This window comes from Ranitomeya imitator, chromosome 1 (genome assembly GCF_032444005.1).
Source record: "Ranitomeya imitator isolate aRanImi1 chromosome 1, aRanImi1.pri, whole genome shotgun sequence".
Lineage (NCBI taxonomy): Eukaryota > Metazoa > Chordata > Amphibia > Anura > Dendrobatidae > Ranitomeya > Ranitomeya imitator.
The window spans coordinates 7,866,826-7,890,558 of record NC_091282.1 but is presented as its reverse complement, the minus strand read 5'-3'; the positions used below and the strand labels follow the sequence as shown (position 1 = coordinate 7,890,558).

The 23,733-nt window shown below is 44.0% G+C and overlaps 1 protein-coding gene across 2 annotated transcripts in view; it reads right to left on the bottom strand.

The window, feature by feature from the left end:
• LOC138657569 (uncharacterized) overlaps positions 1–23,499 on the bottom strand; it is a 191,216-nt gene extending 167,717 nt beyond the window's left edge. The window contains exon 1 of one of the 2 annotated variants that reach the window (XM_069745333.1): positions 23,266–23,499. Coding sequence is in view for 1 of the 2 variants with exons in the window: in XM_069745332.1 (XP_069601433.1) it covers positions 9,825–9,867 (43 nt within the window). In the remaining variant the exon portion in view is untranslated. Of the gene's footprint in view, positions 1–9,824; positions 9,919–23,265 lie in introns of those variants that run through there. The other variant, XM_069745332.1, reaches the window with a different exon arrangement.
• Positions 23,500–23,733: the final 234 nt, after the last annotated feature.

The window sequence follows — 23,733 nt, the reverse complement described above, 5'->3', positions numbered from 1 at the left end:
GTAGAAACACAGACCATTCAGACGTCTATGTTCTTGCCGTTCAACTCTGGTCAAGGTCCTATCACACTGCATAGGCTCAGGTTTAAGCTCAGGTAATACCGCCAAATGGTGCACAGATTTACGCTCACGCAAGCGTCGACCGATCTGAATGGCCAAAGACATAGATTTATTCAGACCATCAGGCATAGGAAATCCCACCATGACATCTTTAAGGGCTTCAGAGAGACCCTTTCTGAAAATCATTCCATTGAGTGAGTACAGACCACTTTCTAAATTTCTGACAATATACCTCTATCTCATCCTGAGCCTGACAAAGAGCCAGCAAATCTTTCTCTGCCTGATCCACTGAATTAGGTTCATCGTACAGTAATCCGAGCGCCAGGAAAAACGCATCAATATTACTTAATGCAGGATCTCCCGGCGCAAGAGAAAATGCCCAGTCCTGAGGGTCGCCACGCAAAAAAGAAATAATAATTCTCACTTGTTGAGCTGGGTCACCAGAGGAGTGAGGTTTCAAGGCCAAAAACAGTTTGCAATTATTTTTGAAATTCACAAACTTGACTCTATCACCATAAAACAAATCAGGAATAGGAATTCTTGGTTCAAAAATAGGCTTCTGAACCACCAAATCTTGAATCTTTTGCACATTTATAACGAGATTATCCATTGAAGAGAACAGACCCTGAATGTCCATGTCCACACCTGTGTCCTGAACCACCCAAATGTCTAGGGGAAAAAAAAGACAAAACACAGTGCAAAGAAAAAAAAATGGTCTCAGAACTTCTTTTTTCCCTCTATTGAGAATCATTAGCACTTATGGCTTCCTGTACTGTTATGTTAACCAATTCAGTACCACAATGGACATAGCGGTCAGAGCACATACAGTGATCTGACAAACACCCAAAATTAAAGAACGAGCTCTGAGACGTGGGAACTCTGCAGACCGCAATCCCTGATCCTATCAAACCACACTAAAGGTAGCCGTGGAGCGCTCCTGACCAGAACCTTGGCGCCTCGTCACAGCCTGAGAAACTAGCTATTCCTGAAGATAGAAAAATAAGCCTACCTTGCCTCAGAGAAATTCCCCAAAGGAAAAGGCAGCCCCCCACATATAATGACTGTGAGTAAGATGAAAACACAAACATAGAGATGAAACAGATTTAGCAAAGTGAGGCCCGACTAGCTGAATAGAACGAGGATAGGGAAGATAACTTTGCGGTCAGCACAAAAACCTATAAATAACCATGCAGAGGGGACAAAAAGACCCTCCGCACCGACTAACGGTACGGAGGTCGTCCCTCTGCGTCTCAGAGCTTCCAGCAGGCGAGAAAAAACCAATAAAGCAAGCTGGACTGAAAAATAGCAACAAAAAAACAAAAGCAAAACTTAGCTTTGCAGAGCAGCAGGCCACAGGAATGATCCAGGGAAAAAACCAGTCCAACACTGGAACATTGACAGGAAGCATGGATCAAAGCATCAGGTGGAGTTAAGTAGAGAAGAAGCTAACGAGCTCACCAGATCACCTGAGGGAGGAAACTCAGAAGCTGCAGTACCACTTTCCTCCACAAACGGAAGATCCCAGAGAGAATCAGCCGAAGTACCACTTGTGACCACAGGAGTGAACTCTGCCACAGAATTCACAACACCCGCCTCTGTGAGTCTTCTGTAAAAATACTGCTATTTCCCATACTGCTGATTGTTGGTGGCATGCAGATTGTTCAAATTTATAGGGACCTGTGATTTTCAGGAAATTCGACTACGAGCCAATTGATCCTCCGTGGATTGACCTTCTTGCCTCTACTTAGAAATCCAGGCAGATATTTACAGTAACTTAAAAAAGTATTCATACTCAATGAACTTCTCCACATTTGTTATGTTATACCCACAAACAAAAATGTATAGGTATATCACATAAAATCCCACTGAAATACAAAGTCTGATACCCATAAATAAAATTCTGAGTGACCAATTACCTTCACAAGTCACAGATTTGGGAAATTGAGTCCACCTGTGTGTAATTTCTTCTCAGTATAACTATAGCAGTTCTGTGGAGGCTTCAGTGGTTTGTTTGAGAACATTAGGGATCAAACAGCATCATGGAAACCAAGGAGCCCACCAGACAGGTCAGGCATAAAGTTGTGGAGAAGAGTAAAGCAGGGTTAAGTTATAAAATATTAGCCCAAACTCTGAACATCTCATGGAGCACTATTCAATCCACCATCCAAAAATGTAAGGAGTATGATGCAACTGCAAACCCACCAAGAGTTGGCCGTACACCTAAACTGACATCCCAAACAAGGAGAGCACTCATTAGAAAAACAGCCGAGAGACCGATAATCACTGCAGGAGCCACAGAGATCCACAACCCAGGTAGAAGAATCTGTCCACAGGACAACTAGTCGTGTACTTCACAAAGTTGGTCTTTATGGAAGAGCAGCGAGAAGAAAGACACTTTTGAAAGCCATAAGAAGTCTCGTTTGCATTTTTCAATAAGCCGTGATGGGGACACAGCGAGTATGTGGAAGAAGGTGCTCCCATCAGATGAGACCAAACAAGAACTTTTTGGGCTAAATGCAAAATGTTATGTGTGGTGGAAAAACTAACACTGCACATCTCCATGAAAACACCATCCCCACCATCACCCATGGTAGTAGCAGTATCATGCTGTGGAGAGGCTTTTCTTCAGCAGGGACAGGGAATGTGGTCAGAAATGGTGGGAATAAATGTAGTTAGATATATGGCAATGCTGGAGGAAAACCTGGTAGAGGCTGCAAAAGACTTTAGACAGGGGCGTAAGTTCACCCTCCATCAGGACACTGATCCTAAACATCCTGCTAGAGCTACAATGGAAGGTTTAGATCACATCATATTCATGTGTGTGAACGGCCCAGTCACAGTTCAGGCAGAAAACCAATTGATAATCTATGGAAAGACATCAAAATTGCTGTTCACAGAAGCCTCTATCCAATGTCCCTGATCGCGAGAGCGTCCAAAGAAGAAGGAGCAAAAATTTCACCCCTAGATTTGCAAAGCTGATAGACCCAAAAGACTGCAGCAGGATTCGCTAAAGGTGGTCCTACAAAGTATCACTCATGGGGGCTAAATACAAATGCACGTCGTTATTTTGCAGAGGTATTGGCCTATCAACCAGAAGTGAAAGAAATTGCCTTTTTTTGGGATCTGCAACAACTGGTTTGCTAATCACAAATTCTTTAGGCAATTAAAAAGTGCTTTTAATAAAGTAGTCCAAAAATTATCCCTTTTTTCAGGAAACAGAAGAGGTGCACTGTTTAGAATGTGAAAGAATTCTGGCTTAGGCCGGCGTCACACTTGCGAGTTTTACGGACGTAAGAGCGCAGAATCTACGTCCGTAAAACTCGCAAAAAATACGGCACAATTATTCTCTATGCCCCTGCTCCTATTTGCCGTATTTTACTGATCAGTATTATACGGCTTTCTACGGCCGTACAAAATCGCAGCATGCTGCGTTTGTCACCGTACTGCGCAAGAAATACGCCAATGAAAGTCTATGGAAGCGTGAAAAATACGGATTACACACGGACAAGCAGTGTGACTTGCGAGAAATACGCAGCGCTGTTAGAGAGAAAAGCCGGCAATTCAGAGCGGTGTACAGTAAAATCACACTGACAGCTTACAGTAGAATAGGTAGAATAAATGTGTACACATAGAATAGGTATATATATATATATATATATGTCAGTGAGACACATATATGTATATATATTAATATTTATTCCAGCGCTAGACAGCTTGAAAGCCGGTAATTCAATTACCGGCTTTTTCCTTCTCCTTCCTAAAACCCGACATGATTTGAGACATGGTTTACATACAGTAAACCATGTCTTCTCTCCATTTTTTTTGCAGATTCCACACTACTAATGTCAGTAGTGTGTATCTGCAAAATTTGGCCGTTCTAGCTCTTAAAATAAAGGGTTAAATGGCGGAAAAAATTGGCGTGGGCTCCCGCGCAATTTTCTCCGCCAGAGTAGTAAAGCCAGTGACTGAGGGCAGATATTAATAGCCTGGAGAGGGTCCACGGTTATTGGCCCCCCCCTGGCTAAAAATATCTGCCCCCAGCCACCCCAGAAAAGGCACATCTGGAAGATGCGCCTATTCTGGCACTTGGCCACTCTCTTCCCATTCCCGTGTAGCGGTGGGATATGGGGTAATGAAGGGTTAATGCCACCTTGCTATTGTAAGGTGACATTAAGCCTAATTAATAATGGAGAGGCGTCAATTATGACACCTATCCATTATTAATCCAATACTAGTAAAGGGTTAAATAAAACACAAACACATTTTTTAAAATTATTTTAATGAAATAAAAACAATGGTTGTTGCAGTATTTTATTCAACGCCCAATCCAGTCACTGAAGACCCTCGTTCTGTGAGTAAAAAAACATAATAAACCAACAATATACTTACCCTCCGCAGATCTGTAACGTCCAACGATGTAAATCCTTCTGAAGGGGTTAAAACATTTTGCAGCAAGGAGCTGTGCTAATGCAGGCTGCTCCTCGCTGCAAAACCCCAGGGAATGAGTCTAAAAATAGATCAATGATCTATATTTAGCTTCATTTGCGGTGAGGCGCCCTCTGCTGGCTGTTCATAGATCGTGGGAAATTACCTAGAAGCTCACAGAACGAGGGTCTTCAGTGACTGGATTGGGCGTTGAATAAAATACTGCAACAACCATTGTTTTTATTTCATTAAAATAATTTTAAAAAATGTGTTTGTGTTTTATTTAACCCTTTACTAGTATTGGATTAATAATGGATAGGTGTCATAATTGACGCCTCTCCATTATTAATTAGGCTTAATGTCACCTTACAATAGCAAGGTGGCATTAACCCTTCATTACCCCATATCCCACCGCTACACGGGAATGGGAAGAGAGTGGCCAAGTGCCAGAATAGGCGCATCTTCCAGATGTGCCTTTTCTGGGGTGGCTGGGGGCAGATATTTTTAGCCAGGGGGGGGGCAATAACCGTGGACCCTCTCCAGGCTATTAATATCTGCCCTCAGTCACTGGCTTTACTACTCTGGCGGAGAAAATTGCGCGGGAGCCCACGCCAATTTTTTCCGCCATTTAACCCTTTATTTTAAGAGCTAGAACGGCCAAATTTTGCAGATACACACTACTGACATTAGTAGTGTGGAATCTGCAAAAAAAATGGAGAGAAGACATGGTTTACTGTATGTAAACCATGTCTCAAATCATGTCGGGTTTTAGGAAGGAGAAGGAAAAAGCCGGTAATTGAATTACCGGCTTTCAAGCTGTCTAGCGCTGGAATAAATATTAATATATATACATATATGTGTCTCACTGACATATATATATATATACCTATTCTATGTGTACACATTTATTCTACCTATTGGACTGTAACCTGTCAGTGTGATTTTACTGTACACCGCACTGAATTACCGGCTTTTCTCTCTAACAGCGCTGCGTATTTCTCGCAAGTCACACTGCTTGTCCGTGTGTAATCCGTATTTTTCACGCTTCCATAGACTTTCATTGGCGTATTTCTTGCGCAGTACGGTGACAAACGCAGCATGCTGCGATTTTGTACGGCCGTAGAAAGCCGTATAATACTGATCAGTAAAATACGGCAAATAGGAGCAGGGGCATAGAGAATAATTGTGCCGTATTTTTTGCGAGTTTTACGGACGTAGATTCTGCGCTCTTACGTCCGTAAAACTCGCAAGTGTGACGCCGGCCTAATAAAAAGGGTATTTGGTGTGCAAATCCAAGAAGACCCCCAAATATGTATATTGGGATCATTGTATCAAACACGCAAACTTATTGCACAACCACCGACAGTTAATGAGTTAATAAATAAGCTAAACAATATTATTTGGTTGGAAAAAGGGGTCTATAGAAAGAGAAAAGCAATGAAGAAATGTTTCAAATACATGACGGCACCTTTCCAAGCATCAGTAGTACATTCGAGCTCTATCAAACACAGTAGGCAGCTGGGAAGTGTGTGGCTGGTGTTTGCCAAACTGAGCAAGTTCTCGCCACTGGTCCAATGTGTTAGCTCTGAAATCCATGGGATTGGTGCTCAAACTAACATGGATAATCTAGAAAATTCAAGAACATTGCAAAAAGACCCCAGAATAGTGGTGGATATAATAGTGAGAATTCTGCAAGTCTATAACTGCAGTCACAAAGAAAATGATGATGAGCGAGTGTGCTCGTTACTCGGGGTTTCTGAGCATGTTCGGGTGATCTCTGAGTATTTTAGGCGTGCTCGTAGATTATGTTTGTGTCCCCGCAGCTGCATGACTTGTGGCTGCTAGACAGCCTGAATAAAAGCAGGGATTGCCTGTTTGTTAACCCCTTCATGACCTTGGGATTTTTCGTTTTTCCGTGTTCGTTTTTCGCTCCCCTCCTTCCCAGAGCCATAACTTTTTTATTTTTCCGTCAATTTGGCCATGTGAGGGCTTATTTTTTGCGGGACGAGTTGTACTTTTGAACGACATCATTGGTTTCACCATGTCGTGTACTAGAAAACGGGAAAAAAAATCCAAGTGCGGTGAAATTGCAAAAAAAAGTGCAGCCCCACACTTGTTTTTTGTTTGGCTTTTTTGCTAGGTTCACTAAATGCTAAAACTGAAAAAAAAAAAAAAAACTTTGCTAAAAAAAATAATTAAAAAATGGCGCCATATTCCGATACTCGTAGCGTCTCCATTTTTCATGATCTGGGGTCGGTTGAGGGCTTATTTTTGGGTGCCGAGATGACGTTATTAATGACAGCATTTTGGTGCAGATAAGTTCTTTTGATCGCCCGTTATTGCATTTTAATGCAATGTTGCGGCGACCTAAAAAACGTAATTCTGGCGTTTCGAATTTTTTTTCTCGCTACGCCGTTTAGCGATCAGGTTAATGCTTTTTTTTAATTGATAGATCAGGCGATTCTGAGTGTGGCGATACCAAATATGTGTAGATTTGAGGTTTTTTTATTGATTTATTTTGATTGGGGCGAAAGGGGGGTGATTTAAACTTTTATATTTTTTTTATTTCACATTTTTTTTAACTTTTTTTTTTTTTACTTTTGCCATGCTTCAATAGCCTCCATGGGAGGCTAGAAGCAGGCACAACTCGATCGCCTCTGCTACATAGCAGCGATCTGCTGATCGCTGCTATGTAGCAGAAATGCAGGTGTGCTGTGAGCGCCGACCACAGGAAGGCACTCACAGCCACCGGTCTCAAGGACCTCTATGGTTACAATGGAGACGCATCGCCGACCTCCGATCATGTGACGGGGGTCGGCGATGACGTCATTTCCAGCCGCCCGGCCGGAAGCGGTAGTTAAATGCCGCTGTCTGCGTTTGACAGCGGCATTTAACTAGTTAATAGGTGCGGGCAGATCGCAATTCTGCCCGCGCCTATTACGGGCACATGTCAGCTGTTCAAAACAGCTGACATGTCCCGGCTTTGGTGAGGGCTCACCGCGGAGCCCTGCATCAAAGAGGGGGATCTGACCTCGGACGTACTATCCCGTCCGAGGTCAGAAAGGGGTTAAGCAACCCCTAAATGTGAACCAGCCCGCTGTATGCCACCTTGTCATTTTGTGCTGTGGTGATATCAACCTGTCTGCAGACCTAAGGAACATTAAAAATATATAGCATTTTTCAGTTGCAAATAGTTAAACCACCTGCCGAATCATATTTTGTCATTTTGATGGGTTGAAATTAAGCTGTAGAGCCCTGATCCAGAGGACATCCAAAAATGCTTCTGTTCCTAACGTCATATAGTAGGAGACTTGACTTTAAAATAGTGTTTGATGTGTTTTGGAAGCATTTGGGGCCGTTATACGGTGCTGTTCATGCGCTTGTTTTAGCCTCCCATTGAGATGAATGGTGTTCGGTTATGTTCCGTGAATATTCAATCAATTAATTGGGGATTATTGCAAAAAATCGGCGATCGTAACCCAAACCGAACATTGAAATATTCGCTCATCTCTAGTTATATACAGTCATGGCCAAAAGTGTTGGCACCCTTGAAATTGTTTCAGAAAATTAGGTATTTCTCCTAGAAAATGATTGCACTTGCCCATATTTTGTTACACTCAGGTCTATTTCCTTTGTGTGAAGTGGAAAAACACAAAGAAAAACAGAGAAAAAAGGCAAATGGGACATAATTTCACACAAGACCCCCAAAATGGGCTGGATCGAATTGTTGGTACCCTCAACTTAATATTTGGTTGCACCCTCAGGAATACAAAACTGCCATCAATCGCTTCCTATAACCACCCACAAGCGTCTTACTCCTCTCACCTGGATTTTTTGCCACTCTTCTTTGGGAAACTGCTCCAGGTCTCTCATATTAGGGGTTTCGTGTGACATTGTGTCCAGTTTGCCTTTTTTTCCTCTGTTTTTGTGTTGTTCCAATACCACAAAGAAAATATTATTTTTTTGAAACAGGATATGAAACATTCCACGGGGAGAGGAGCCATGGTAAAATTATCAAAGTGTGTACCCGCGAGACCCTCATAGATCCAAATTATGTCCGGCTGTAGACTGCACTGGATCAGGAAATCTAGACATGATGGGTAAATATTTCCTGATCGGGACGGCGACCATTTATTAGAAGGTTTTCACAGGCAGACTGTGCAGCGAACAATCAGTAATATATTGTGGGATTAACCGGCAAAGTTTCACCAGTAGAAAACATTTGGTGCATTGTGAAGCCAAAAATCCGGCAAAGACCCCGAACTGAGGAGCAGCAAGTATCCGACATCAGAGAAGAATGGGACGACGTTCCTCTCCCAAAACTTCAGCAATTGTTTCCTCGCTCCCCGATATTTACAGACTGTTGTGTAAAGGAGAAGGCGAGGTCCTACACAACGGTGGACACCACTTTCGTGTCGCTGCCATCAATTTCTACATTAATTAGATTTTTTTCAGATACAATGGAAAACATTAAACTTCTGATCTGTGTTCGTTCTTGTTTTCTTTACATTTTATACAGCGTCACACTTGTTCCAGGATTATTATCGCACTATTATGTGTTTGAGGACAGAGTAGGAATATTTTATGGGACAGACATTGTGGGTCTCTTATTACGGGAGACTATTCTTGCTCTGTACCTGTATATTTTCTCAATAAATTCATGTATTTTTGCTCTTTTTAGTGGGTCTGCAGATTAAACTCAGAGTGGCTCTATGTATATATCACAGATGGATGATTGTTTGTGGCTGATGGTCATCCTGTATAGAAAACTATGAAGAAGATGGAAGGTCAGGAACTCCGCAGCCTAAGCTGAAACCCCTGGGTCAGAGACTGTGCAGAGTCTACTAATTATATGACTATGGTGGAAGATCGATTCTCCTGTATTGTCCCATCAGTCTGCTAACGAGACGAAATCAAGTGGCCAAGGGAAAACATTCACTGCCAAACACATCAGCAGCACTGCCTGGAGGCAAGAAGGGAAGAGTCTCAAGAGGGTCATTATTATTGGGCAATAATCTGCAGAAGGAGATCCAGGATCTTTCTCTCAATGGTGGGGCATGGAACTGAGAGAGGATCTCATGCAAAAGATGATTTAAGAAATGTGAGGAAAGTAAAAAGATAGAATTAAGATTGAGCAACAGACATCTGATCCTGGCTTTACATAGTGGTGGTGACACACGTAATGGATGGACCGGCAGGACATAGAAGTTGGTCTTCCAAGATGATAAGATTGATCAGACTCACACAGGACCCACTGACCCCAAAAATGAGAACATTCATAATGTAAAAGACCCTGGGTAACAATGAAGAAGCTGCATATAATTTACTCAGGTTACACTCACCTCCCCCAGGGAGCAGCAAACACAGAAGCATAAAGATCAACATTTTAGAGCAAAATTAATGATCACCATCTTCTCCACACTTCACTCAGTTTTCTGCTCAGTATTCTCCTCCACCCATCATCCAATCCTCCAATCGGTGGCTCAGTATTTTCCTCCACCCATCATCCAATTCTCCAATCGGTGGCTCAGTATTCTCCTCCACCCATCATCCATTCCTCCAATCGGTGGCTCAGTATTCTCCTCCACCCATCATCCATTCCCCCAATCGGTGGCTCAGTATTCTCCTCCACCCATCACCCAATCCTCCAATCGGTGGCTCAGTATACTCCTCCACCCATCATCCAATCCTCCAATCGGTGGCTCAGTATTTTCCTCCACCCATCATCCAATCCTCCAATCGGTGGCTCAGTATTCTCCTCCACCCATCATCCAATCCTCCAATCGGTGGCTCAGTATTCTCCACCACCCATCATCCATTCCTCCAATCGGTGGCTCAGTATTCTCCTCCACCCATCATCCTATCATCCAATCGGTGGCTCAGTATTCTCCTCCACCCATCATCCATTCCTCCAATCGGTGGCTCAGTATTCTCCTCCACCCATCATCCTATCATCCAATCGGTGGCTCAGTATTCTCCTCCACCCTTCATCCATTCCTCCAATCGGTGGCTCAGTATTCTCCTCCAACACCCATCCAATGTTCCTCTTGGTGGCTCAGTATTCTCCTCCACCTTTCATCGAACTCTCTGCTCGGGGGCTCATTTGACTCAGGCAGAGTTTTTGTATCTTCCAGGCAACAAATGGTTCAAACAAATTGTTTTAAATTTAGAAAGTGAAGTCCCCTCCCCCACACATGAAGAATTCTCACATTCGTTGCTTACCTATTATTGTAAAAGAGGAAACAGAAGTCAATGTGTGAGGACACAGAAGTGAGAAGGGTTCGTGATACAAGAAGCAACGTTAATAGCAAAGAATCTGTAGCCGTTCCACGATAATCTTTCAGAGTAAACGTGCTGCCGATCCCCGATGAACAAACAACATTCACTCATCAGGTGAAATCATTTTTACCTTTAATTAAAAATCGTAATTCTCGGCAGCACATTGGCTGCCAGTGTTCTTGGTCGCGTGAGGACAATGTACAGTGAATAATCTATTTTTACGTAAACACTTATTGAAGTGCGAGTGACCTCATCATGTATGTCATCAGGTAATGGAGGGAAATTTCTGAAAATTTGTGTCAAAGAGTCCCCTGAATTTTAGTTTGATAATTTTTGTTTTGTGCCCCCCCCCCCCCCAACACGAGGATGGCCCAATCCTACTTAGGATCTTACTACAGTGCAACCCCCCCAACCCCCCCCCAGATTATGCTACTAAAAAATAATTTCTATGAAAACGAGAAGGAAGCTGAGAAGTATTGAACATGTGACTCGTGGAAGACAAGTTATTTTGTTTTGTAAAAATGTTTTCATTTTGTGCCCAGACTTGTGTAAGCTCATTCCTGGGATATTCACCCAAAATGCTTCAGCCCCAAAAATAAATGCTGCAATGTTGAGTCACAGAAGATAAAGATTTTTTTTTTCATTTTTTTTTTTCATTTTATCCCCAGACCCCCATGAGTGTTCAGTGCTGAGCATTGGTCCTACTACCCCGAGGATGGATGAAGGCAGAAAGTAGCATGCTTTACAGAACATTCATTTTTGGTGAATAATGGAGGAGGAGGAGAACTGTATGAGAAGCAGAAGATGACGAGGATTCCGACTCCAACAACTTCCAATCAGAACAACTCAGAACAATCAAAAGGGGGAAGAAAACTTGTATTTAGGAGACTGTAGATAGTTACTATTAACCATGGAAGCCATGGCAGATTTTTAAGAGGTGTGAAAAGCACATTTTTTGATCAGCGCAGCATATTCCTAGAAGACTGAATTATGTGGACTACCACACCCCAAAGAAAGACCAAAAGATGTGGGTATAAAGCACATCAATAAGAGAATGATGAACAGCAGGAGAATGGTGAACAGCAGGAGAATGGTGAACAGCAGGAGAATGGTGAACATCAGGAGAATGGTGAACAGCAGGTGAATGGTGAATATCAGGAGAATGGTGAACAGCAGGAGAATGGCGAACAGCAGGTGAATGATGAACATCAGGAGAATGGTGAACATCAGGAGAATGGTGAATTGCAGGAGAATGGTGAGCAGCAAGAGAATGGTGAGCAGCAGGAGAATGGTGAACAGCAGGAGAATGGTGAACAGCAGTTGAATGGTGAACAGCAGGTGAATGGTGAACAGCAGGAGAATGGTGAACATCCGGAGAATGGTGAACATCAGGAGAATGGTGAACAGCAGGAGAATGGTGAACAGCAGGAGAATGGTGAATTGCAGGAGAATGGTGAATTGCAGGAGAATTGTGAGCATCAGGAGAATGGTGAACAGCAGCAGAATGGTGAACAGCAGGAGAATGGTGAGCAGCAGGTGAATGGTGAACATCAGGAGAATGGTGAACAGCAGGAGAATGGTGAACAGCAGGAGACAGCAGGAGAATGGTGAACAGCAGGAGAATGGTGAACAGCAGGAGAATGGTGAACAGCAGGTGAATGGTGAACATCAGGAGAATGGTGAACATCAGGAGAATGGTGAACTGCAGGAGAATGGTGAGCAGCAGGAGAATGGTGAACAGCAGGAGAATGGTGAACAGCAGGAGAATGGTGAACATCAGGAGAATGGTGAACAGCAGGAGAATGGCGAACTGCAGGTGAATGGTGAACATCAGGAGAATGGTGAACAGCAGGAGAATGGTGAACAGCAGGAGAATGGTGAACATCAGGAGAATGGTGAACAGCAGGAGAATGGCGAACAGCAGGAGAATGGTGAACAGCAGGAGAATGGTGAACATCAGGAGAATGGTGAACATCAGGAGAATGGTGAACAGCAGGAGAATGGCGAACTGCAGGTGAATGGTGAACATCAGGAGAATGGTGAACAGCAGGAGAATGGTGAATTGCATGAGAATGGTGATTTGCAGGAGAATGGTGAGCATCAGGAGAATGGTGAACAGCAGGAGAATGGTGAACATCAGGAGAATGGTGAACATCAGGAGAATGGTGAACATCAGGAGAATGGTGAACATCAGGAGAATGGTGAACATCAGGAGAATGGTGAACATCAGGAGAATGGTGAACAGCAGGAGAATGGTGAACAGCAGGAGAATGGTGAACATCAGGAGAATGGTGAACAGCAGGAGAATGGCGAACTGCAGGTGAATGGTGAACATCAGGAGAATGGTGAACAGCAGGAGAATGGTGAACATCAGGAGAATGGTGAACATCAGGAGAATGGTGAACAGCAGGAGAATGGCGAACAGCAGGAGAATGGTGAACAGCAGGAGAATGGTGAACATCAGGAGAATGGTGAACATCAGGAGAATGGTGAACAGCAGGAGAATGGCGAACTGCAGGTGAATGGCGAACAGCAGGAGAATGGTGAACAGCAGGAGAATGGTGAATTGCATGAGAATGGTGATTTGCAGGAGAATGGTGAGCATCAGGAGAATGGTGAACAGCAGGAGAATGGTGAACAGCAGGAGAATGGTGAACATCAGGAGAATGGTGAACATCAGGAGAATGGTGAACATCAGGAGAATGGTGAACATCAGGAGAATGGTGAACAGCAGGAGAATGGTGAACAGCAGGAGAATGGTGAACAGCAGGAGAATGGTGAACAGCAGGAGAATGGTGAACATCAGGAGAATGGTGAACAGCAGGAGAATGGCGAACAGCAGGAGAATGGCGAACTGCAGGTGAATGGCGAACATCAGGAGAATGGCGAACATCAGGAGAATGGCGAACATCAGGAGAATGGTGAACATCAGGAGAATGGTGAACAGCAGGAGAATGGTGAACAGCAGGAGAATGGTGAACAGCAGGAGAATGGTGAATTGCATGAGAATGGTGAATTGCAGGAGAATGGTGAGCATCAGGAGAATGGTGAACAGCAGGAGAATGGTGAACAGCAGGAGAATGGTGAGCAGCAGGTGAATGGTGAACATCAGGAGAATGGTGAACAGCAGGAGAATGGTGAACAGCAGGAGAATGATGAACAGCAGGTGAATGGTGAACATCAGGAGAATGGTGAACATCAGAATGGTGAACATCAGGAGAATGGTGAACTGCAGGAGAATGGTGAGCAGCAGGAGAATGGTGAACAGCAGGAGAATGGTGAACAGCAGGAGAATGGTGAACATCAGGAGAATGGTGAACAGCAGGAGAATGGCGAACTGCATGTGAATGGTGAACATCAGGAGAATGGTGAACAGCAGGAGAATGGTGAACATCAGGAGAATGGTGAACATCAGGAGAATGGTGAACAGCAGGAGAATGGTGAACAGCAGGAGAATGGCGAACAGCAGGAGAATGGTGAACAGCAGGAGAATGGTGAACAGCAGGAGAATGGTGAACATCAGGAGAATGGTGAACATCAGGAGAATGGTGAACAGCAGGAGAATGGCGAACTGCAGGTGAATGGTGAACATCAGGAGAATGGTGAACAGCAGGAGAATGGTGAATTGCATGAGAATGGTGATTTGCAGGAGAATGGTGAGCATCAGGAGAATGGTGAACAGCAGGAGAATGGTGAACAGCAGGAGAATGGTGAACATCAGGAGAATGGTGAACATCAGGAGAATGGTGAACATCAGGAGAATGGTGAACAGCAGGAGAATGGTGAACAGCAGGTGAATGGTGAACATCAGGAGAATGGTGAACATCAGGAGAATGGTGAACAGCAGGAGAATGGTGAACAGCAGGAGAATGGTGAACAGCAGGAGAATGGTGAACATCAGGAGAATGGTGAACAGCAGGAGAATGGCGAACAGCAGGAGAATGGCGAACTGCAGGTGAATGGCGAACATCAGGAGAATGGTGAACATCAGGAGAATGGTGAACATCAGGAGAATGGTGAACATCAGGAGAATGGTGAACAGCAGGAGAATGGTGAACAGCAGGAGAATGGTGAATTGCATGAGAATGGTGAATTGCAGGAGAATGGTGAGCATCAGGAGAATGGTGAACAGCAGGAGAATGGTGAACAGCAGGAGAATGGTGAGCAGCAGGTGAATGGTGAACATCAGGAGAATGGTGAACAGCAGGAGAATGGTGAACAGCAGGAGAATGATGAATAGCAGGTGAATGGTGAACATCAGGAGAATGGTGAACATCAGAATGGTGAACATCAGGAGAATGGTGAACTGCAGGAGAATAGTGAGCAGCAGGAGAATGGTGAACAGCAAGAGAATGGTGAACAGCAGGAGAATGGTGAACAGCAGGAGAATGGTGAACAGCAGGAGAAGGGCCACACTGCGCAGATTGTGAAAAACAAATGGAAGCTTCATGGGCTACCAAAAGATCAAGGGTGGCAGAAAATTTCTGAAGGCGGTCTTCCTCTTTGTCCTGTTGTTCCTAATAGAGATGAATGAATTTGCCGCCACAATTTTAATGTTCAGGACCTGTGTGTTTTGGAGTCAGAACAGGTGGACTATACAGAACATTGACTCATATGCATAGTATTGCTGTCAGAGTTGCCATCAATCTGCTATGATGAAGACGTATGATGTCCTCCGCTTCCTTCCGGCCCCACTGATATGATTGCTGGAAGCAATGGAGGCAGATCATGACCTGCGTTTGGTTCTATTACTGCCGGGACGGCCGGTGCTAGCAGTGCTGGTGATGCTGCCGCTAGCCGCTCACACTTTTTACCAGGATAAGGGTTTGTTCCTTGGCGCCACCACGTCCATTCCTAGTACCACTCTTACTTTTACCATATATTTTGATCATAAGTCTAAATTTTACAAAATGTTTAACTACATAAATTCAACTCAAGAAATATATGGAATTTACTAGAAGTGCTTTTTTTATTTTTTTATTTCTCATCTCCATTATAGAGATAACTGCTTATAAAGGTTAGATTATAATTTATGGTAACAGGGCGTTCCCAGAGGTTTGTCTCCAGGGGCGTGTACTTTATCCCCTGCATGATGTTGACCAATCTTAAGAAGGAGGCATCACGTAGAGGGGGAAAAAAATGTCCCCAGAAGGTCAGGACACTGGGCTGTCTGGATGTTCAGACCTTCTGGAGACAAGTTCTTTATTCCCTGCATGACACCTACTGCTTATAATTGTACACAGTCGAATCTCAAGTCACACCCACATGGATTTATCACAAATTAGAATCTAAACTTTACAAGCTAATATGTTAACAATGGAGATGAGAACTAAAAAAAGATGTTTAATCCAATGATGTGGTCACTGCAATTGCAGGAATGCTGCGTTGGTTGGTAGGTTGGTTGCACAACTACAGGTCCTTCTCAAAAAATTAGCATATAGTGTTAAATTTCATTATTTACCATAATGTAATGATTACAATTAAACTTTCATATATTATAGATTCATTATCCACCAACTGAAATTTGTCAGGTCTTTTATTGTTTTAACCCCTTCATGACCCAGCCTATTTTGACCTTAAAGACCTTGCCGTTTTTTGCAATTCTGACCAGTGTCCCTTTATGAGGTAATAACTCAGGAACGCTTCAACGGATCCTAGCGGTTCTGAGGTTGTTTTTTCGTGACATATTGGGCTTCATGTTAGTGGTAAATTTAGGTCAATAAATTCTGCGTTTATTTGTGATAAAAACGGAAATTTGGCGAAAATGTTGAAAATTTTGCAATTTTCACATTTTGAATTTTTATTCTGTTAAACCAGAGAGATATGTGACACAAAATAGTTAATAAATAACATTTCCCACATGTTTACTTTACATCAGCACAATTTTGGAAACAAAATTTTTTTTTGTTAGGAAGTTATAAGGGTTAAAATTTGACCAGCGATTTGTCATTTTTACAACGAAATTTACAAAACCATTTTTTTTAGGGACCACCTCACATTTGAAGTCAATTTGAGGGGTCTATATGGCTGAAAATACCCAAAAGTGACACCATTCTAAAAACTGCACCCCTCAAGGTACTCAAAACCACATTCAAGAAGTTTATTAACCCTTCAGGTGCTTCACAGCAGCAGAAGCAACATGGAAGGAAAAAATGAACATTTAACTTTTTAGTCACAAAAATTATCTTTTAGCAACAATTTTTTTTATTTTCCCAATGGTAAAAGGAGAAACTGAACCACGAAAGTTGTTGTCCAATTTGTCCTGAGTACGCTGATACCTCATATGTGGGGGTAAACCACTGTTTGGGCGCACGGCAGGGCTTGGAAGGGAAGGAGCGCCATTTGACTTTTTGAATCAAAAATTGGCTCCACTCTTTAGCGGACACCATGTCACGTTTGGAAAGCCCCCGTGTGCCTAAAAATTGGAGCTCCCCCACAAGTGACCCCATTTTGGAAACTAGACACCCCAAGGAACTTATCTAGATGCATAGTGAGCACTTTGAACCCCCAGGTGCTTCACAAATTGATCCGTAAAAATGAAAAAGTACTTTTTTTTCACAAAAAAATTCTTTTAGCCTCAATTTTTTCATTTTCACATGGGCAACAGGATAAAATGGATCCTAAAATGTGTTGGGCAATTTCTCCTGAGTACACCAATACCTCACATGTGGAGGTAAACCACTGTTTGGGCACATGGTAAGGCTCGGAAGGGAAGGAGCGCCATTTGACTTTTTGAATGAAAAATTATTTCCATCGTTAGCGGACACCATGTCGCGTTTGGATAGCTCCTGTGTGCCTAAACATTGGCGCTCCCCCACAAGTGACCCCATTTTGGAAACTAGACCCCCCAAGGAACTTATTTAGATGCCTAGTGAGCACTTTAAACCCTCAGGTGCTTCACAAATTGATCTGTAAAAATGAAAAAGTACTTTTTTTTCACAAAAAAATTATTTTCGCCTCAATTTTTTCATTTTCACATGGGCAGTAGGATAAAATGGATCATAAAATTTGTTGGGCAATTTCTCCCGAGTACGCCGATACCTCATATGTGGGGGTAAACCACTGTTTGGGCACTCGGCAGGGCTCGGAAGGGAAAGCGCGCCATTTGACTTTTTGAATGGAAAATTAGCTCCAATTGTTAGCGGACACCATGTCGCGTTTGGAGAGCCCCTGTGTGCCTAAACATTGGAGCTCCCCCACAAGTGACCCCATTTTGGAAACTAGACCCCCCAAGGAACTTATCTAGATGCATATTGAGCACTTTAAACCCCCAGGTGCTTCACAGAAGTTTATAACGCAGAGCCATGAAAATAAAAAATAATTTTTCTTTCCTCAAAAATGATTTTTTAGCCTGGAATTTCCTATTTTGCCAAGGATAATAGGAGAAATTGGACCCCAAATATTGTTGTCCAGTTTGTCCTGAGTATGCTGATACCCTATATGTGGGGGTAAACCACTGTTTGGGCGCACGGCAGGGCTCGGAAGGGATGGCACGCCATTTGGCTTTTTAAATGGAAAATTAGCTCCAATCATTAGCGGACACCATGTCACGTTTGGAGAGCCCCTGTGTGCCTAAACATTGGAGATCCCCCAGAAATGACACCATTTTGGAAACTAGACCCCCAAAGGAACTAATCTAGATGTGTGGTGAGGACTTTGAACCCCCAAGTGCTTCACAGAAGTTTATAACGCAGAGCCATGAAAATAAAAAAAAAAAATTATTTTCTCAAAAATGATCTTTTAGCCTGCAATTTTTTATTTTCCCAAGGGTAACAGGAGAAATTTGACCCAAAAAGTTGTTGTCCAGTTTCTCCTGAGTACGCTGATACCCCATATGTGGGGGTAAATCACTGTTTGGGCACATGCCGGGGCTCGGAAGTGAAGTAGTGACGTTTTGAAATGCAGACTTTGATGGAATGCTCTGTGGGCGTCACGTTGCGTTTGCAGAGCCCCTGATGTGGCTTAACAGTAGAAACCCCCCACAAGTGACCCCATTTTGGAAACTAGACCCCGAAAGGAACTTATTTAGATGTGTGGTGAGCACTTTGAACCCCCAAGCGCTTCATAGAAGTTTATAATGCAGAGCCGTGAAAATAATAAATACGTTTTCTTTCCTCAAAAATAATTATTTAGCCCAGAATTTTTTATTTTCCCAAGGGTTACAGGAGAAATTGGACCCCAAAAGTTGTTGTCCAGTTTCTCCTGAATACACTGATACCCCATGAGTGGGGGTAAACCACTGTTTGGGCACACGTCGGGGCTCAGAAGGGAAGTAGTGACTTTTGAAATGCAGACTTTGATGGAATCGTCTACGGGTGTCACGTTGCGTTTGCAGAGCCCCTGGTGTGCCTAAACAGTAGAAACCCCCACAAGTGACCCCATTTTAGAAACTAGACCCCGAAAGGAACTTATCTAGATATGTGGTGAGCACTTTGAACCCCCAAGTGCTTCACAGACGTTTACAACGCAGAGCCGTGAAAATAAAAAATCATTTTTCTTTCCTCAAAAATTATGTTTTAGCAAGCATTTTTTTAGATTCACAAGGGTAACAGGAGAAATTGGACCCCAGTAATTGTTGCGCAGTTTGTCCTGAGTATGCTGGTACCCCATATGTGGGGGTAAACCACTGTTTGGGCACACGTCGGGGCTCGGAAGTGAGGGAGCACCATTTGACTTTTTGAATACGAGATTGGCTGGTGGCGCCATGTTGCGTTTGGAGACCCCTGATGTGCCTAAACAGTGGTAACCCCTCAATTCTACCTCCAACACTAACCCCAACACACCCCTAACTCTAATCCCAACTGTAGCCATAACCCTAATCACAACCCTAACCGCAACACACCCCTAACCCTAACCACAACCCTAATTCCAACCCTAACCCTAAGGCTATGTGCCCACGTTGCGGATTCGTGTGAGATATTTCCGCACCATTTTTGAAAAATCCGCGGGTAAAAGGCACTGCGTTTTGCCTGCGGATTTTCAGCGGATTTCCAGTGTTTTTTGTGCGGATTTCACCTGCGGATTCCTATTGAGGAACAGGTGTAAAACGCTGCGGAATCCGCACAAAGAATTGACATGCTGCGGAAAATACAACGCAGCGTTTCCGCGCGGTATTTTCCGCACCATGGGCACAGCGGATTTGGTTTTTCATATGTTTACATGGTACTGTAAACCTGATGGAACACTGCTGCGAATCCGCAGCCAAATCCGCACCGTGTACACATAGCCTAATTCTAAAGGTATGTGCACACGCTGCGGAAAACGCTGCGGATCCGCAGCAGTTTCCCATGAGTTTACAGTTCAATGTAAACCTATGGGAAACAAAAATCGCTGTACACATGCTGCGGAAAAACTGCACGGAAACGCAGCGGTTTACATTCCGCAGCATGTCACTTCTTTTGTGCGGATTCCGCAGCGGTTTTACAACTGCTCCAATAGAAAATCGCAGTTGTAAAACCGCAGTGAAATGCGCAGAAAAAAACGCGGTAAATCCGCCATAAATCCGCAGCGGTTTAGCACTGCGGATTTATCAAATCCGCAGCGGAAAAATCCGCAGAGGACCAGAATACGTGTGCACATACCGAAACCCTAACCCTAGCCCTAACCCTAACCCTACCCCTAACCCTACCCCTAACCCTACCCCTAACCCTACCCCTAACCCTACCCCTACCCCTAACCCTAACCCTATTCTAACATTAGTGGAAAAAAAAAATTTCTTTATTTTTTTATTGTCCCTACCTATGGGGGTGACAAAGGGGGGGGGTCATTTATTATTTTTTTTATTTTGATCACTGAGATAGATTATATCTCAGTGATCAAAATGCACTTCGGAACGAATCTGCCAGCCGGCAGATTCGGCGGGCGCACTGCACATGCGCCCGCCATTTTGGAAGATGGCGGCGCCCAGGGAGAAGACGGACGGGACCCCGGCTGGATCGGTAAGTATGATGGGGGGGGGGGACCACGGGGGGGGGATCGGAGCACGGGGGGGGGATCGGAGCACGGGGGGGGGGAATCGGAGCGCGGGAGGGGTGGAACGGAGCACGGGGGGGCTGGAATGGAGCACAGGGGGGCTGGAATGGAGCACGGGGGGGTGGAACGGAGCACCGGGGGGGGGGTGGATCGGAGTGCAGGGGGGGTGATTGGAGCACGGGGGGGTGATTGGAGCACGGGGGGAACGGACAAGAGCACGGGGGGGAGCGGAGCACTGGACGGAGGGGAGCCGGAGCAGTGTACCGGCCAGATCGGGGGGCTGCGGGGGCGATCGGTGGGGTGGGGTGGGGGCACATTAGTATTTCCAGCCATGGCCGATGATATTTCAGCATCGGCCATGGCTGGATTGTAATATTTCACCCGTTATAATAGGTGAAATATTACAAATCGCTCTGATTGGCAGTTTCACTTTCAACAGCCAATCAGAGCGATCGTAGCCACGAGGGGGTGAAGCCACCCCCCTTGGGCTAAACTACCACTCCCCCTGTCCCTGCAGATCGGGTGAAATGGGAGTTAACCCTTTCACCCGGCCTGCAGGGACGCGATCTTTCCATGACGCCGCATAGGCGTCATGGGTCGGATTGGCACCGACTTTCATGACGCCTACATGGCGTCATGGGTCGGGAAGGGGTTAATACTGATGATTTTGGCATACAACTCCTGATAACCCAAAAAACCTGTCTCAATAAATTAGCATATCAAGAAAAGGTTCTCTAAACGACCTATTACCCTAATCTTCTGAATCAACTAATTAACTCTAAACACATGCAAAAGATACCTGAGGCTTTTATAAACTCCCTGCCTGGTTCATTACTCAAAACCCCCATGATGGGTAAGACTAGCGACCTGACAGATGTCAAGAAGGCCATCATTGACACCCTCAAGCAAGAGGGTAAGACCCAGAAAGAAATTTCTCAACAAATAGGCTGTTCCCAGAGTGCTGTATCAAGGCACCTCAATGGTAAGTCTGTTGGAAGGAAACAATGTGGCAGAAAACGCTGTACAACGAGAAGAGGAGACCGGACCCTGAGGAAGATTGTGGAGAAGGACCGATTCCAGACCTTGGGGAACCTGAGGAAGCAGTGGACTGAGTCTGGTGTGGAAACATCCAGAGCCACCGTGCACAGGCGTGTGCAGGAAATGGGCTACAGGTGCCGCATTCCCCAGGTAAAGCCACTTTTGAACCATAAACAGCGGCAGAGGCGCCTGACCTGGGCTACAGAGAAGCAGCACTGGACTGTTGCTAAGTGGTCCCAAGTACTTTTTTCTGATGAAAGCAAATTTTGCATGTCATTCGGAAATCAAGGTGCCAGAGTCTGGAGGAAGACTGGGGAGAAGGAAATGCCAAAATGCCTGAAGTCCAGTGTCAAGTACCCACAGTCAGTGATGGTGTGGGGTGCCATGTCAGCTGCTGGTGTTGGTCCACTGTGTTTCATCAAGGGCAGGGTCAATGCAGCTAGCTATCAGGAGATTTTGGAGCACTTCATGCTTCCATCGGCTGAAATGCTTTATGGAGATGAAGATTTCATTTTTTCAGCACGACCTGGCACCTGCTCACAGTGCCAAAACCACTGGTAAATGGTTTACTGACCATGGTATTACTGTGCTCAATTGGCCTGCCAACTCTCCTGACCTGAACCCCATAGAGAATCTGTGGGATATTGTGAAGAGAAAGTTGAGAGACGCAAGACCCAACACTCTGGATGAGCTTAAGGCCGCTATTGAAGCATCCTGGGCCTCCATAACATCTCAGCAGTGTCACAGGCTGATTGCCTCCATGCCACGCCGCATTGAAGCAGTCATTTCTGCCAAAGGATTCCCCACCAAGTATTGAGTGCATAACTGAACATTATTATTTGATGGTTTTTTTGTTTGTTATTAAAAAACACTTTTATTTGATTGGATGGGTGAAATATGCTAATTTATTGAGACAGGTTTTTTGGGTTATCAGGAGTTGTATGCCAAAATCATCAGTATTAAAACAATAAAAGACCTGACAAATTTCAGTTGGTGGATAATGAATCTATAATATATGAAAGTTTAATTGTAATCATTACAATATGGGAAATAATGAAATTTAACACTATATGCTAATTTTTTGAGAAGGACCTGTATATTCTTTGTACACCAGGTTGGCAGAGATAGGAACTTACATAGATGCAGGAACATACATGCAGGAACTTACATAGATACAGGAACATACATACAGGAACTTACATAGATACAGGAACATACATAGATGACCTAATTAGGTATGAAGTGACACAGTACAGAATATATAAATAATAATAATTGTTATGTATGAAGAAGCGGTAACGCGAAACGGCGCTGGTGGGGTGCAGGAGGTGACACCGCTCTCCTTCCACGCTGCCTCGCCCTTTCTACTCCCCACATTCAGGTTGCTTTACACCTTCCTGCATACAGATAGTGCAGCATCTGCTACATTCATTTTTCTCCTTCATTCTTTAGCTGCTATACTGTATCCTTGAAATCGCCTGAGCACTTGCTTACCTTCCCTCTTTGAGTTCCCTTGTATTCCTCCAGGTCTGTGTTTTTCTTAAATCAATGGACTACTAAGCCACACATTGAGACGCTTTCTTTGCGTCCTTCTGCCTTAAATCGGTCCCTCTTGCACCTATTGGTGATGATGCAGCCCCTGTATGGATAAATACCCCCTTCTTCTCCAATACTTTGGGCAGCCTGTGTTCTAATTCCAGTCTCCATGTAGACAGCCTTGTGTTTATCAACATTTGTTTCAATCCTCTACTTGGCTGCCATCTAGTGGTCACTTTGGAATATAACCATTTATTTTGTTGCTGGCTATTTGTCATATTGCAATTTTTTAACTGCTGTTTATGCACGATGACCTGTTTGTTGGTGTGACTAAGGGTGGGGTTTTCCCAGTCTGTATGTTTTCTTTTACTAATAGGTTTTTTTTTTCTGTGTTTTTTTTTTTTTTTTTACAAAAACAACATTCTC